At 43.7% G+C, this 17,997-nt stretch overlaps 1 protein-coding gene across 1 annotated transcript in view; it reads right to left on the bottom strand.

The window, feature by feature from the left end:
* The window catches only part of LOC117526808 (sarcalumenin-like), a 120,307-nt gene extending 102,588 nt beyond the window's left edge, over positions 1-17,719 (bottom strand). Inside the window, exon 1 of the mRNA XM_034188883.1 lies at positions 17,649-17,719. Coding sequence (XP_034044774.1) covers positions 17,649-17,706 — 58 coding nt within the window. The 5' untranslated portion in view covers positions 17,707-17,719. The remainder of the gene's footprint in view (positions 1-17,648) is intronic.
* Between the last annotated feature and the right edge of the window lie 278 nt (positions 17,720-17,997).

Below are 17,997 nucleotides of genomic sequence, written 5' to 3'. Positions count from 1 at the left end.
AACATTTTTCACAAAAAACATAAAAAAAATCAAAGGTCAAAGCTTCTTTCTACGTTTAAAAACGGGGGTTTACATCATGCAAACGCGATAAAACTTTAAAGGTATGATCGGAAGGCCGCTCTCACACATCCACCCCGTTTTCAGGCGAAAAAAAACATAAAAAAAATTTAGGATCAAAGATTAACACTTCTTTCTGTACTTAATAACAATGTTTTAAAGCGTGCAAACGCGATAAAACTTTAAAGGTATGTTCGGAAGGCCGCTCTCACACATCCACCCCGTTTTCAGGCGAAAAAAAAACACATAAAAAAAATCAAAGGTCAAAGGTCAAAGCTTCTTTCTACGTTTAAAAACGGGGGTTTACATTATGCAAACGCGTTAAAACTTTAAAGGTATGTTCGGAAGGCCGCTCTCACACATCCACCCCGTTTTCAGGCGAAAAAAAACACATACAAAAAATCAAAGGTCAAAGGTCAAAGCTTCTTTCTACGTTTAAAAACGGAGGCTTACATTATGCAAACGCGTTAAAACTTTAAAGGTATGATCGGAAGGCCGCTCTCACACATCCACCCCGTTTTCAGGCGAAAAAAACACATACAAAAAATCAAAGGTCAAAGGTCAAAGCTTCTTTCTACGTTTAAAAACGGGGGTTTACATTATGCAAACGCGTTAAAACTTTAAAGGTATGATCGGAAGGCCGCTCTCACACATCCACCCTGTTTTCAGGCGAAAAAAACACATACAAAAATCAAAGGTCAAAGGTCAAGGCTTCTTTCTACATTTAAAAAACGGGGGTTTAAATTTTCCGAACGCAATAAAACTTTAAAGGTATGATCGGGAGAGCGTTCTAAGACGGGGGTTACATTTTCACACGGAAAAACATAAAAAAATAGGAACGCCGGTTAACACAAGCCGTGACAATATTTAAACTCATGCAGAGGCCCTGCTAGCTGGTTACAGGAGGTATTGCAGCTTTTCTTAAGGCAATAACGATATCTTTTCACAAAATCAGAAACCAAATCATCGTTCGCGATAGTATTTTCGGAGTATAAAGACACCACGTCCCGGTACGACTTCCCACTGGCTCTGTTATACAGATAATACACGCAGTGTTGTCCGCATACGTCGGATAACTCGTGCTGAAGCTGCTTGTTGTGATACAGAATGTTTTTAACATCTGGGAGATTCTCCAGATATTGCAGGATGCTTTTAGGGTAGTAATCAAGTCAGGGCTGAGGCCGAACGAGTCAAAAAATGTGGCTCGACCATTTTTTTCAACGGTGAGCGCTAACCAGTGTTCTCCCGGTAAATGTCTAGGGTGGGTGTTTACAATGAAATATACGGGAGGGCCCGGCTTGATCCGGAATAACTCGTCAGACGCAAAAACACCGGCAAACAGGTCTCCTATTAAGCCCCTCATAACAGCGTCCAATTCCAGGGTGTTCATCAGTAAAAATCCACAAGGACCTGTCGCTTGGAATTAATCTCCAGGAGAGAATCATAACACGCGTACACTATCAGCGTGGTGGTATGCGGAGTCGCGACTCTGAATCTCATTTCAAGTCGCAGGGTGCCTGTGGAGACGGGGCTCAGAGCGCCGCTGTCCTCCTCCGGGTTTAAATTGAAGACGTACAGCGCGTAGCCGCGCGCAAAATCCTCCCGGTCTATACAGAGAGGCTGGTCTTTGAGGTGTCGTCCGGTCGCGGTGTAGAGATTGTAAAACTCCCTGACAGAGAGTTCGTTGTTAAATTCAGGCTGGAAAGCTTTAGCCGGCAGCTGTCTCCCGTTTTGACTGAGTGCGAGGTACTCCAGGTCATAGTGTGCAAATTCAAACGGGGACAGATCTCTTCTCCCACTGAATGCATTGTGATTCACCATACCCAGAACCACATATTTGGGCATGGTTCCTAAAAACAGGTTCTCCTGGTTGCATATCCTGGAATGGCTGGGGATCACGTAAGTCTTAACGTTGATTCGTGATAACGGGTACACAGCGTTCCCTTTCATGAGAGCCGCGGAGTGGCCCAATCTCACTGCAGGGGATACGGTGACTTTCTTAACGAATAGGGACGCGCCCAGAATTTTCAGCTTGAAAGTGGAGGCCGCCAGCCCCATCAGGCAGAAAGCATCGCTGGCTCGAATTAATTTAACTCTTAGATCAATGTTATTCAGAAGAAGCCTCTCGCAGAAAAATATGTCCGCGTGCAGCGGACCCTGAACTTGAAATTCACGCGATTCGGCGCTAAAGCGCGCTCTGCTCACGAGGCCTTTATTCGGGCCCGCGTCATCCACAGCGGTCGAATTGTGCTGACCCGGGGTGTCCTTGTAAAACAAACCGCCCGTGAACTGCGATTTCAATGAAGCGGGGGAAAAGTTCAGCAGTGTCTCAATCATTGCCCTGTACGGGTGCGTCGCGCTGGACTGGGAAATCAGCCGGTCACCCAGAGTCACGTCGACTTGTGAGAAAATCGTATTGAGAGGATAATTTATGACGCCCACGCGGGCGTCATTAGCCAGGTCAGTCCCGTCGGCGTTTGTAATTTTCATTCGCAGATAAAGCAGCGTATTATTGAGGTCTAAATACCTCTCACCGTCTCCGGGGATAAAAAACTCGATAGGGCCCATGTCCGTCAGGGCTGATAACGGGCTGACTTCAACGTATTGGCTTTGCTCGATGGACAGCTGGGTCCCGGGGACGGCGAATAAATCCAATTCGCTCATGGTGCATTCGGGGGAATTATTTCGCAAAAGAGACATTGTTTAAGAGAAAATATCCCCGGACAACCTCCTCTTCTTATGCTTCCTTCGAACTGTTCTGCTTTTTCCGGGGGTCTTTCGCTTTTTAGCCGTTTTGACCCGTTTCCCCGGGGGGCGTTTCCGGGGCCTTCTTGAGAGCACCATGATCCCGGACCCCCGCTGCTGCTCGGGCTCCTGACTCCGTCCGGCCCTCTCAACAACGCGGCTCACTACGTCGGAAGCGATGCTTCGGGCTGCGTTTTTCAGGTGAGGTTTGGCGATCGTGTATCCTTGTTTAATCAGCGGCGACACAAATTTGAACAGTTTCGAAAATATGTTCCAGAGCCCGCGCCCATACATAACAGGAGCGCCGTGGAAGCCGTGAAGGCCGTTCCCGACTTGATTTTCATAGTAAGGCACAAATCTATAAATGTCGGCTTTGTGCGCTGCCCCAGCCATTTTTTTTTTTATCCCGCCGGTTTAAAATGTAATGTCACAACCACTTTACCGTATCTGAAATCCACCGTTTGATCTTGATCGCTTTTGATTTCGATGCGTATTGTCTCAATATGTCTTTTGGAGACCGGGATGTAATAAGCGGGGTTGAATTTCTTTGTAATTATTTCCCCGAAACGACCTCCAATTTCGAACGCTCGGAGGAGAGGAGCAAAAGCGTCACCCACCGCCTGAGGCTGTACAACGTCTGTATAACAGAACAGGTGATACATCCCTGCTTTTATATCGGGGTAGCGGGGACAGCTCGTGACCCCGGGTCCGCATCTCAACCATTGATTAGGGTGCATCCCCAGCATGTACGCCGTCGGGGCTTCAAAATATACCTGGCTGGTACCGTCTCCTTCCCACAGAAACTTTTTCTGGATATCGTCATATTTTAAAGTCAGATTCGGATCTATAGTCTTCAAACGAGGGTTTATCAGCCCTGCAATAACCTCAAAGTTATCATAATATCCCGTGTCAAAATATCGCGAGTGAACGGCGAGTTTGTTCTTGCCCGTAATTTTCATCACCTGGAACGTACAGGAAGGCTTTTCCGGGATATTTAACCAGGTGTGCGGATAACAAATTTCCGTCAGCGCCACATCCCAGTCACCCTCTAGATCCAGGTGTCGAGCCAAGTCCACCTGGTAGCATGAAATTGTGTTGTCCGGGAATACTTTTAGGCTGGCGTTTGAAGGCAGAGTCATATAAAATCCGTGTTTCAGATCCCGATCCATTTCTCATATGTCGGTTGAAGATGGAAGTTCTCATATTTATACGGCCATCAGCTGGTCCGCGGGAACCCAGGAGTTAAATTTCTCGGGCCAATTTTTCCATCTGACAAATACAAATTTCTTTCCCTTGGTAAAACGTTCACGAATAATTTCTTGAACCTGATACGGTCTGTCTTTTGCTATTTTAACCTTCTGCAATTCCGGTTCATAGAATGAGCCTTCAATGATCTCACCGTCATAATCTTTCAATTTATAAACGGGCGGCGTACGTTGTATACATTCTGACACCGTGAACATTTCATCCGTAAAACTTTGTTCATATTTTTTATCAAAAACTCCCCTGAGCTTGGAGACCCTGACTATATCTCCGACCTTATATTTACACTTCACAGGCCTCCTGCGTAGGGTGGATGCCCCATACAAATTTTGAAACACTTGATCGACATTTCGATCATTAACCTCATTCGGCCTCATCTTAATGCTTTTATGATAACTCTCGTTATAAGCCGTGAGTAAAGACGGTAGGACGTCGATGTATCTTCTCGTGTTTTTAGCAGTAAAATATCTCCACATTCTCGTCTTTAGCGTGCGATTAAACCTCTCGACAACCGAGGCTTTCAGATCACTTGCGGTGGCAAAATGTAGAATCCGGTGTTTTTTCATTAAATCCTTGAACGGTTTGTTAAAAAACTCTTTCCCGGCATCAGTCTGCATCTTCAGAGGCACCCCGCTCTGCTTTAAGAGTGAGGCAAAGGCCTGTGAGACTTCGCGCCCTTGCTTTGACTTCAGAGGTCTGGCATACGCTTTTTTTGAGAAGATATCGATAACGGTCAGCAGGTACTTGTACCCGTCGTTAAAATCTGATAACCCCTGCATGTCGCATAAATCCGCCTGAAATTGGTTAAGCGGGTTTGTGACAAATACTCTATTTCTTGGAAAATGCGTCCTGGCAGGTTTGTGTAATGTGTATGCATCTTCCCCCGACAGGAAATCTCTGATATGCTTCATACGAATTTTAGAGCTGTGTTGATCATGCAGAGCCCTGCGTAAACGCTCCGGCCCTCCAAAACTCCCCGGCTTTACCGGACTATAATATACATCCTTCATTAAACCCTCATCACCCATCTTTTAAGACGGATCTCTTCAGAATGATGAACCGGATAGTCCTTTTGCATTTTTATATGTTTTAGCGACCATAAATATTAGTCTTTTGTTTTAAATTGAACTCTGATTCAGCACCGCGGAGAGCGCTCACAGAGCAGCCTCGAGCTTTTAATAAGACCGTGTTAAAACCCCTCATTAATTCATACGAGCACCTTTTTTCCACCAAAACCTCGTTTGTATGACTCTGTCTTGCAATATGAAGCGCCTTGAGGCAGCTGTTTTGTTGTGGTTTTGGCACTATATAAATTTGATTTGTAAAACATTTCACCCTTTTTCAACAATATTATAGGAACGAACACAGGCCGTATAAGGTTTAGAATATATGCTTTATTACATTCATTAAAGTCACACACAGAGAAAAAAGCAATTGTTCATGTTTATTAAACACAACATGCGTGAAGGAAAAAAGTATACGTTTTAAATAGGAGCTCTTGGAAACGTTAAATTGAACTCTGATTCAGCACCGCGGAGAGCGCTCACAGAGCAGCCTCGAGCTTTTAATGAGACCGTGTTAAAACCCCTCATTAATTCATACGAGCACCTTTTTTCCACCAAAACCTCGTTTGTATGACTCTGTCTTGCAATATGAAAAACATTTCACCCTTTTTCAACAATATTATAGGAAAGAACACAGGCCGTATAAGGTTTAGAATATGTGCTTTATTACATTCATTAAAGTCACACACAGAGAAAAAAGCAATTGTTCATGTTTATTAAACACAGCATACGTGAAGGAAAAAAGCATACGTTCACGTACAAAACTGGAAAACTCTCAGTAATACATCTCCCCCGCATTTACGGTTTATTTCAGTATTCAGCTGTAAAAGTGTAGGAACAATCTCCCCTCTGGACACCCCCATCTGTTTCACCCGGCACGCTATCACATCCACAAACAGAGTGTATAATGTAAGCAGATGCATCGTATTACACCGTGTAAAATCGTCAGTGGTCAAAACAGAGATTTTCAGTAATACGTTGTACAGAGATTTTTCAGATGAATGGAGAGCCGCGCTGTAGATATGATCTGTCCAGACTCCGGGCCCGGGGCGACGTCTGATAACGTCGAAGACCCTCTCCATAACGCATGAAGGCGGGGCGTCTGGGATCTCCAGCCTGCGAATGACTACCCGCTCCAGCTTATACGAGAGTCCACGTATAATATAAACTTCCCGCAAGCTTTGAAAGAGAATCATCACACAATTACCCATGACTGTAAAACAATATAATGATATTTAAAAAAAACAAACAAAAAAAAGCAGGTTTTTCTTCAGTCGTCTGGGTTATAGACGGCTACCATCCCCTCCAGGTCGAGATCTGCGTCTTCACCGAAACGTGTACAGTTCGTTGATCTTTGCTTCAAAAGTATCAGTGTATTTCAGCTCAGTGAGGATGTTTTCTACCACCCCCTGAACCCTCGCAGCCGATGGGTTGAGGAAGCGCTGGGCTAGGAGCTTTACCACAGCCGGGATGAAGGTCGGTCTCCAGAGTCTCACCATTAATCTCTCAAAATGTCCGGTAAAGAAATATTCATTTAACGGGTCCAGGCACTCGTGCTGGCGCTGGCTGGGGTGATCGATCTCACACCCGTAACAGAGTTTTTGTCTGTAACTTTTGATCACAGCCAAAAGTAAGTGTGCCACGCCGACTTTCACCGTTTTCAGGAATTCCTCTGACAGGAACCCGTCAGGCCGGTCAGATGCGAAAGATGTGGCGTATTTCTCAGCCGGCTCGAGGTCTTGTACCTCCCGCGGACTCGCGGCCTCCGTGACAGCGGGAAGAGACCCCACGCCTCCCGGGCTGGAAAGCGCGTGAGAAGGATGGATCTCGCCCCAGACCGCCTCGAGCTGAACTCCCCACGGGCTCTCGTACCCACCGCGGGTCCGTGAAGCCTGGCTCAGAGAGGGCTGGTCTCTTCCACAGTCGAGCGCGCAGTCACAAGCGATGTCGTCGGCCGCTGCAATGGGAGAGGTTGAGGAGCTCATGCTGGTTCGTCGTCCGATGCTTGAATGAGATGTGGTCCCCTGGTTTTTATAGAAATCCCCGTGCATGCGGGGAGGAGCTACGTCAGAGTTTTTTTTTATTTTTTTATTTTATTTTTTTATTTATTTTTTTTAAGTAAAAAGAGGGGCCAAGTTTTTTCGTACTTCGATAACGTCCCTCCAGGCCAGGCACCTTGTAAAGAGGCCCGTAATCCTGTCGTTGCAGGTGTTGAACATCTCATGCCAGCTCTCAGCCGCAGCTGTGACGCTTCTGACGTGGCCGCTGGCACTAACCCGCTCCAACTTAATTTCACCCTCAGAGACAGTGTCAGGAGGTCCACGCTGGAATATCACCCTATAGCGAGGCCCCTGGGCGCTGAGCCAGGTGAGTTGGAAGCGTGTTTTCTTCTTTTCCGGCGTCCGATCTCCTGGAGGTTCAGGGTTGACCGTGTCGCGAATCATCGAGCCCGCCGCCGCGGAGAAGACACCCCAATCGGCGGAAGTAAGCGCCACCCGTGGGGTTCCTCGAGTGGCAGTCTCACCCTCGGCCAGAGTGAAGAAACTTACTTGGGCATAATACGGGTCGAACGTGTAAGTTAAACGTTCGTGCCCCTCCAGGCTGTACGTCAGATCTTCCTCCGGTATCGGCTGGCTCAGACGGCTGACGTACATTCTCGCTTTTTTTGGGGCAAGCGAGCCTTCTGTTGTCATGGTGATGTTAACCGGGGTCTCGCAGATGTAGCGGAGGATCGGAGTTCGTCTCGCCATGGTGAATGCTGTATGTCACTCTATCGTCGAAAGGGGATTTTTAAACCCTTCTTCGTCCGCGGGGCGTAATTCCTTACCTTTTGCTCTAAAAACACCGTTTGGCGTAAGTGATAAGGAGCATTGTTTATTGTTCGGGCTCGGGGCAGCATCTCCGCTCAGCGGGTGTCCCGCGCCCCATGATCGATCGGCTAATATCTTAAAAGAAAACATCATCTGGCGTGAGTGATAAGGAGCATTGTTTATTGTTCGGGCTCGGGGCAGCATCTCCGCTCAGCGGGTGTCCCGCGCCCCATGATCGATCGGCTAATATCTTAAAAGAAAACATCATCTGGCGTGAGTGATAAGGAGCATTGTTTATTGTTCTTCGGGTTCATCACCTCGGGGCAGCATCTCCGCTCAGCGGGTGTCCCGCCACACACACACACACACACACACACACACACACACACACACACACACACACACACGCACTCACACAGACACAGCGTCTGCAACAGGTTTTACAGCCGTGGGGTCATGTTTCCGCGAGCGGCTCTATGCGTGGGTATTTGACCGTCTTGCTGCAAAGACTTACAGCCGAGAGAGACGGGTATTTGTTCCCCTTCTTTAATTTACGAATTAAAAAACAGAAAAGGAAACGTAATAATTTAAGAATTAAAGATATTAAAGGGGCATTAAATAATAGACAGTGATTTATGTTTAATTATTTCAGAATTAGTTAATTCTTTAATACATTAAAAAGATCTAGGTATTTTTAATCATTCTTTAATTCATGAAATAAAATGACATTAAAATATTAGACCCTGGGTGGGAGGGGAGGTATGGCTTGGAGGCGGTGCTTGGCCGGGGTTAGGGGAGGAGCTTGGGGGTGGGGCTAGGGGAGGAGCCAGGGGCGGAACTAGGGGAGGAGCCGGGGGCGGGGCTTAGGGGCGGGACATACTGATGTCATCGACTCTGATTGGATGTGACGTCATAAGGGGCGGGGGCTCGGAGGCGGGACTAGGGGCGGGGCTTAGGGGCGGGGCATAATGACATCATCGATTATGATTGGCTGTGATGTCATAAGGGGCGGGGCTTGGAGGCGGGACTAGGGGCGGGGCTTAGGGGCGGGACATAGTGACGTCATCAATTCTGATTGGCTATGACGTCATAGAGGGGGCAGGGCTTAGTGACGTGGCCGATTTTGATTGGCAGCTGTCACTTTTTTGACGAAAGGTGGGTCAGTTTTCTCTCTTATATATTCTTTGAATTTGGGGCGACACATGATGAGAGCATTTTTTTTTGTTTCAACAACCTGGAGGGAATGAACTCATCCATCTAACAGGTCTATGAGTCACATCCACCTCACTATGGAACCACCTCGGGTCCTGGATGCTAACCACAGAGGGAGACAACCGGTTCAGCCACACCTCTTGAAAGTAACCATCTATCTGCTGCAGTCAGGTGAAATGTGGGTGTTCTGTTATGTTTCGGACGCAGCCCGGAGAACCGACCAGCGTTTGAAGGACCCAGTATAAAATAAGCAGAGCACGGTACAAAGGATAAAAGAGTTTAATAAACATAACAGTGATGTGATAAATATAAAAGTGCGCGGTCTGGCGTGGTGGATTGCGGTGCGCTCCCAGCAGTGCTAACGGTCCAGAGCCAGAACCAGTTCGGACCCCAGGACCCCGCCGACACCCCCCAGGTGGCCGCGACAAACCGAGTCTGTGAATGAAGAAATCATCTTGTGAGTCCACACTCAACACACAGAGAGACCGCTCAAAGGTGTACAAACAGCAAACACTTCCTGGCTTAATTACTAATCAGCTTCCCACCCTGCAGGCATGGAACACCCTGTTCACAAACTCACTGCAGTGGAAGCTAATTAAAACGACCAACATAACAGCTCAATACAATAAGGTGTGAGGGACACCACATTTACTGACTGTATAAATGTTAGTCACAAAATCTAACGTACCTCAGGAAGTGTGCTGACGAGCGTGAGACCTCACCCCCTCCTCTTTCACAGACCATGCATCAAACCTGGACGTTCTCTGCATCCACTGATGATGAGATGGCTCTCGAGACGACGATCTCACCCGTCTGGTCACAAGGTCGAGTCTCTGGCAAATACACACTGTGTACTCCAGTCTTAAATGCCACCATGTTCCAATCCATGTAGATGCACCACAGCTGTGAGTCCTGACGAGCCGCAGGTGATCAGGGTGAGGTCCTGATATCTCAGCCACACAGCCACTCAGTCCCAAATGCGCACCACCTGGAAGGAAAACCAAAAGACAGAAACAAAAGACAAACAAAAGCCAGCCAGGCACGCCAGCCACAACATGTTCCCTTAGTCTTTTCCAGTGTTTGGGGTTCTCAATACAAAGACACGTGCATGATGGATCATGCCTAAAGAAACATACCACATGGACAAAATGTGGTAGCTAAGGGCCTGGTCCCACTGGCATTTAGGAAGATTTGCTTATAAATTTAATTAATTTAATTTAATTAGCTTATAATGCGCCAAATCACAGCAAAAGCCATCTCAAGGCGCCTTACATAAAACAAGTCAACATAAAATTGAATAAATAATGAAAAATGAATAAAAAATTCAAATACATAAATAAAAACAGAAGTAAAAGAATAAAACAAATAAAAATAAAAACTATCCATAAGAAAGAGAATAAAAATAGGTTTTGAGTCTTGACTTAAAAATGTCCAGAGACTCAGACTGCCTCACGGTCGCAGGAAGACTGTTCCACAGGGTGGGTGCATGATACGAAAAGGCTCTTTGACCTTGCTGACTACTTCTTCACCCTGGGAACACAGAGAAGTCCCGCATCCTGCGACCGCAAAGCCCAGGCCAAACTGCGCACAAAATTGGTTCATATTCGCTAAACATCCGCCATATCCGTGAAACATGCTTGTATGTGTCGGCAGACATCCACACATGTCTGCAAGTATCCGCAGAGGCATGTTATTCCGTTGCCAGGATTTTTGAGCTGCACAAAATTTTGGTTGCGGATGACATCTGCCTTACATATGCAATACATAATCTATGTGCTGAATATCTGCCGTTATTCGCTCATATCCACAACTGATGGGGTATTACGGCTTGGCAACAGACTGGGACAGTGTGTAAAACGGATATATAGTGTGCCTATCACATCCACATGACAAACTAAAATAAGTTGTGGCGAATGCATACAGATTGGCCACGAATAAAGCATTTTTATTACGTCTACTTTGCATCTGATTTGCGGACAATTTGCGAATGCATAACAAACAGAAATCAACATACTTGCCAGTCATTGTCAGTCCAGCTGTCGAGACGTAAAGATGTAGTTATGGATGCCCAAAGATGTCGTGTGATAGTTGCTGCCATCCAACAACATACCAATCAATGTGTCCAAGTCCAGCAATTACTCCAGAGGCTGTTGTGTTGGTGTGAACAGTGATGCCGACAGGCCCGAGTGCGCTTCTGTTATGACCGCAATGCAGATGCTGTGCATGCGCAGTACAACCGCTGTTGTCACCACATGTGCGCGATGCATTCTCAATACATGCGTTATATAGTAGTGTTCAGAATAATAGTAATGCTATGTGACTAAAAAGATTAATCCAGGTTTTGAGTATATTTCTTATTGTTACATGGGAAACAAGGTACCAGTAGATTCAGTAGATTCTCACAAATCCAACAAGACCAAGCATTCATGATATGCACACTCTTAAGGCTATGAAATTGGGCTATTAGTAAAAAAAAAAAAGTAGAAAACAATAATAGTAGTGTGGCATTCAGTCAGTGAGTTTGTTAATTTTGTGGAACAAACAGGTGTGAATCAGGTGTCCCCTATTTAAGGATGAAGCCAGCACCTGTTGAACATGCTTTTCTCTTTGAAAGCCTGAGGAAAATGGGACATTCAAGACATTGTTCAGAAGAACAGCATAGTTTGATTAAAAAGTTGATTGGAGAGGAGAAAACGTATACTCATGTGCAAAAAATTATAGGCTGTTCATCTACAATGATCTCCAATGCTTTAAAATGGACAAAAAAACCAGAGACACGTGGAAGAAAACAGAAAACAACCATCAAAATGGATAGAAGAAATAACCAGAATGGCAAAGGCTTACCCATTGATCAGCTCCAGGATGATCAAAAGCAGTCTGGAGTTACCTGTAAGTGCTGTGACAGTTAGAAGATGCCTGTGTGAAGCTAATTTATTTGCAAGAATCCCCGCAAAGTCCCTCTGTTAAATAAAAGACATGTGCAGAAGAGGTTACAATTTGCCAAAGAACACAACTGGCCTGAAGAGAAATGGAGGAATATCTTGTGGACTGATGAAACTGAACTTTGGATGCTGTAGCTCCTCTGAAAAAGAGATCCTTAAATCAGAAGTGCCTGACTCCGTGGTATAACTCACAAACTCGCAGCTTAAAGCAGATAACCCGTAAGTTGGAGAGGAAATGGCGTCTCACTAATTTAGAAGATCTTCACTTAGCCTGGAAAAAGTCTGTTGCTCTATAAAAAAGCCCTCCGTAAAGCTAGGACATCTTACTATCCATCACTAATTGAAGAAAATAAGAACAACCCCAGGTTTCTTTTCAGCACTGTAGCCAGGCTGACAAAGAGTCAGAGCTCTATTGAGCCGAGTATTCCTTTAACTTTAACTAGTAATGACTTCATGACTTTCTTTGCTAATAAAATTTTAACTATTAGAGAAAAAATTACTCATAACCATCCCAAAGACATATCGTTCTCTTTGGCTGCTTTCAGTGATGCCGGTATTTGGTTAGACTCTTTCTCTCCGATTGTTCTGAGTTATTTTTATTAGTTACTTCCTCCAAACAATCAACATGTCTATTAGACCCCATTCCTACCAGGCTGCTCAAGGAAGCCCTACCATTAATTAATGCTTCGATCTTAAATATGATTAATCTATCTTTATTAGTTGGCTATGTACCACAGGCTTTTAAGGTGGCAGTAATGAAACCATTACCTAAAAAGCCATCACTTGACCCAGCTATCTTAGCTAATTATAGGCCAATCTCTAACCTTCCTTTTCTCTCACAAATTCTTGAAAGGGTAGTTGTAAAACAGCTAACTGATCATCTGCAGAGGAATGGTCTATTTGAAGAGTTTCAGTCAGGGTTTAGAATTCATCATAGTACAGAAACAGCATTAGTGAAGGTTACAAATGATCTTCTTATGGCCTCAGACAGTGGACTCATCTCTGTGCTTGTTCTGTTATACCTCAGTGCTGCTTTTGATACTGTTGACCATAAAATTTTATTACAGAGATTAGAGCATGCCATAGGTATTAAAGGCACTGCGCTGCGGTGGTTTGAATCATATTTATCTAATAGATTACAATTTGTTCATGTAAATGGGGAATCTTCTTCACAGACTAAGGTTAATTATGGAGTTCCACAAGGTTCTGTGCTAGGACCAATTTTATTCACTTTATACATGCTTCCCTTAGGCAGTATTATTAGACAGCATTGCTTAAATTTTCATTGTTACGCAGATGATACCCAGCTTTATCTATCCATGAAGCCAGAGGACACACACCAATTAGCTAAACTGCAGGATTGTCTTACAGACATAAAGACATGAATGACCTCTAATTTCCTGCTTTTAAACTCAGATAAAACTGAAGTTATTGTACTTGGCCCCACAAATCTTAGAAACATGGTGTCTAACCAGATCCTTACTCTGGATGGCATTACCCTGACCTCTAGTAATACTGTGAGAAATCTTGGAGTCATTTTTGATCAGGATATGTCATTCAAAGCGCATATTAATCAAATATGTAGGACTGCTTTTTTGCATTTACGCAATATCTCTAAAATTAGAAAGGTCTTGTCTCAGAGTGATGCTGAAAAACTAATTCATGCATTTATTTCCTCTAGGCTGGACTATTGTAATTCATTATTATCAGGTTGTCCTAAAAGTTCCCTGAAAAGCCTTCAGTTAATTCAAAATGCTGCAGCTAGAGTACTGACAGGGACTAGAAGGAGAGAGCATATCTCACCCATATTGGCCTCTCTTCATTGGCTTCCTGTTAATTCTAGAATAGAATTTAAAATTCTTCTTCTTACTTATAAGGTTTTGAATAATCAGGTCCCATCTTATCTTAGGGACCTCATAGTACCATATCACCCCAATAGGGCGCTTCGCTCTCAGACTGCAGGCTTACTTGTAGTTCCTAGGGTTTGTAAGAGTAGAATGGGAGGCAGAGCCTTCAGCTTTCAGGCTCCTCTCCTCTGGAACCAGCTCCCAATTCGGATCAGGGAGACAGACACCCTCTCTACTTTTAAGATTAGGCTTAAAACTTTCCTTTTTGCTAAAGCTTATAGTTAGGGCTGGATCAGGTGACCCTGAACCATCCCTTAGTTATGCTACTATAGACTTAGACTGCTGGGGGGTTCCCATGATGCACTGAGTGTTTCTTTCTCTTTTTGCTCTGTATGCACCACTCTGCATTTAATCATTAGTGAATGATCTCTGCTCCCCTCCACAGCATGTCTTTTTCCTGGTTCTCTCCCTCAGCCCCAACCCAGCAGAAGACTGCCCCTCCCTGAGCCTGGTTCTGCTGGAGGTTTCTTCCTGTTAAAAGGGAGTTTTTCCTTCCCACTGTCGCCAAGTGCTTGCTCACAGGGGGTCGTTTTGACCGTTGGGGTTTTTTGCGTAATTATTGTATGGCTTTGCCTTACAATTTAAAGCTCCTTGGGGCAACTGTTTGTTGTGATTTGGTGCTATATAAATAAATTTGATTTGATTTGATTTGATGAGAGTAAAATTGTTCTTTTTGGGGTCCAAGGGCCACAGACAGTTTGTGAGATGACCCCCAAACACTGAATTCAAGCCACAATTTACAGTGAAGACAGTGAAGCATGGTGGTGCAAGCATCATGATATGAGCATGTTTCTCCTACTATGGTGTTGGCCAATATATCGCATACCATGTATCATGGATCAGTTTGGATATGTAAAAATACTTGAAGAGGACATGCCCTTGAAATGGGTGTTTCAATAAGACAATGATCCCAAGCACACTAGTAAACGAGCAAAATCTTGGTTCCAAACCAACAAAATTAATGCCTCGCAGATGTGAAGAAATCATGAAAAACTGTGGTTATACAACTAAATACTAGTTTAGTGATTCACAGGATTGCTAAAAAAGCAGTTTGAACATAATAGTTTTGAGTTTGTAGCGTCAACAGCAGATGCTACTATTATTGTGAACACCCCCTTTTCTACTTTTTTTTTTACTAATAGCCCAATTTCATAGCTTTAAGAGTGTACATATCATGAATGCTTGGTCTTGTTGGATTTGCGAGAATCTACTGAATCTACTGGTACGTTGTTTCCCATTACTATTATTCTGAACACTACTGTACATACGTGATTGTTAGTCATATATTCGCTATACATTATTAATATATCCATAATTCATACTGAGGCATTTGTCATTTTTGGCCAATTTTGTTGCGGACGACAACGAGCGCTCGTAATTTGTATACTCAATTCATGAGCAATTAATCCTTTCTCCAGTGGGACCGGGCCTTAATGTTCCCTCACCATCCAAGAGATACACTTCAAACGTCTTCTACAGTAACTGTTCATTTGACACAAAGCAATTCCAGCAGTACCCAAGCATCCTCAGAAGAGACCTGGTACCAAAGACATCTAGTAGTCACCTTAGGTCACTAATTAGCATCCAAGTCTCACAACCACACAGTAAGAAAGTGTTTCAAAACTGTAACTTCAGCTGATTTCTTTAAGGTAAATATGTTAGTAAATTTTCATTATCACCATCCTATATATGTACACTGAACAAAAAATATAAATGCAACACTTTTGTTTTTGCTCCCATTTTTCATGAGCTGAACTCAAAGATCTAAAACATTTTCTATATCCACAAAAGACCTATTTCTCTCAAATATTATTCACAAATCTGTCTAAATCTGTGTTAGTGAGCACTTCTCCTTTGACAAGATAATCCATCCCACCTCACAGGTGTGGCACATCAAGATGCTGATTAGACAGCATGATTACTGCACAGGTGTGCCTTAGGCTGGCAACAGTAAAAGGCCACTCTGACATGTTCAGTGTTGTCACATAGCACAATACCACAGATGTCACAAGTTTTGAGTGAGGGTGTAATTGGCATATTGACTACAGCAACGTCCACCAGAGCTGTTACCAGTGAATTTAAGGTTAGTGGCCGGCAGTCTTTGCTGTCTTTCTGATGCCGGATGCTGTTTTTTTTTTAATTTCTGTTTGTTTTTTGTCTCTGTTTAAGGTGCAGTTCCATCCAGAGACGGGTGTGGTGTCTGGTTTCTGTTTCTGCAACTCTCCTGTCCTCCACACCGGCAACATTTCCTGCATTTTCATTTTGTGAATTTTTCTGTAAATTGTGTCGGTAGCATGGCCCACACAGAGGGTCACCCCTTTGAGTCTGGTCTGCTTGAGGTTTCTTCCTCAAATAATCAGAGGGAGTTTTTCCTTACACCTGTCCCCTGTGTGCTTGCTCTGGGGGTTGGTAAGGCTAGATCTTACTTGTGTGATGTGCCTTGAGGAACTTTGTTGTGATTTGGTGCTATTTCAATGAAAATAAATTGAAAATTGAACATTCATTTAGAATGTTCATTAAAATGTTTTTTTTTTCCAGTGTATATTTACACATGGCCTGTTGTTAGGCAACAACTCAATCTAATTTTAGCATTTTAGACAGACAACTGCTTACCATGTGGAATATAACATATTTAACAGACATGTTTCACTGTGTGTATTATACAAAGAAACATTCTGTAGAACAAGCTCTTCGTTTCTTTATACTGTTTAGTCTTTTACTATACCAATGAATAATTGCCCTCAGCGTTAATAATAAAGGAACATACAGGAATGTAGTGGCTGCATTTAAAATGTACAGTATCGATTCCATGTCATGTAATGTATAAAGCAATTATATAAATATTAAAAAAAAAAAAATCAGAGTTTAGTCTTCTGCAAGTATTGGAACAATGTGTTATTTTGAAAAGCTCTTTATGCACAGTTAAACTACCTACTAGTGACAAAGTATAATAAAGTATCATAAAACCCCTCTGCGGATCACAGGAACAAATGCAGCACACCCAAAAAGTCATGTTTTGTGTCAAAAGATGATCAATCACTCTGTAAGTGAATCCATAGGGATTAAAGTTAATCCATTAATATGTGACCAATTCTAATGCATAATACCCATAAGACAAACATCCACATGAATGCCCAAATTTGTATTTGTTTAGTTTCCAGTTGAATAATCTTGACATGGAATTTGAAGTGAGCCTGTAAAATATCCAGTTGAGTTATCAAGTAAATCTTCACAGAAGCAAGTCCTCCACCAGGAAAAGAGTTCTCTTTTTTTGGGGGGCTGCAGCACAGAATGTCAACCTGAGTGTCAGTGTGACAAGAAACACCAGACGCTTTCCATCAGCTGCTGTTAAACTCACCACAACACGAATATTTTCCACATATAAACCAGTGTCAAAATTTGTCTCGTATTTCCACACAACCCAAAACTAAGCAATCTGTGCGCTCACCACAAAATACTAAACATTTAAAATACACATCACATTTGTCTCACTTCAACAATTTACCTTTACAGTTCCATCTGACCTGAAACTAACAGTCTTCTGCAGGACATATGAAGCTGACAAATAAGCCTCTGCAGCTGCTGTACAGATGAATATTTCCATTTGAATCATGCAGTAATGAGAGTTTATCCCAAAAGCGACTGTACCTGCAGCAGACGGGGCGAGCAGACACAGCACACAGCACAAACCCACCACAGCCTTCATCTTGGCTGCTGGGGTCTTTTTCACGTCTGCCCCGCTATATATACACTGACCCTGGTTGAAGGTCAAAGGACATGCACAGGGAGGAGGGGCACAGCAACTACACCCACATCAGAGCAGCTGCCCTGAACAATCAGAAGCACTGAGTGCAAGTAAATCACTTAGCTGTGGCAGGATTTTAACATACATTTGTAAAAATAAATAACCAAACAGAAAAGCTTTGGTGTTTTTTATATAACCACTAAAAAAAACATTTAAGATTTTCACATGATAAACTACCCCCGCCCCAAACAA

This window comes from Thalassophryne amazonica, chromosome 15 (genome assembly GCF_902500255.1).
Source record: "Thalassophryne amazonica chromosome 15, fThaAma1.1, whole genome shotgun sequence".
Taxonomy (NCBI): Eukaryota; Metazoa; Chordata; class Actinopteri; order Batrachoidiformes; family Batrachoididae; genus Thalassophryne; species Thalassophryne amazonica.
The sequence above is the reverse complement of the archived record's forward strand: the minus strand, read 5'-3'. Positions and strand labels throughout refer to the sequence as shown.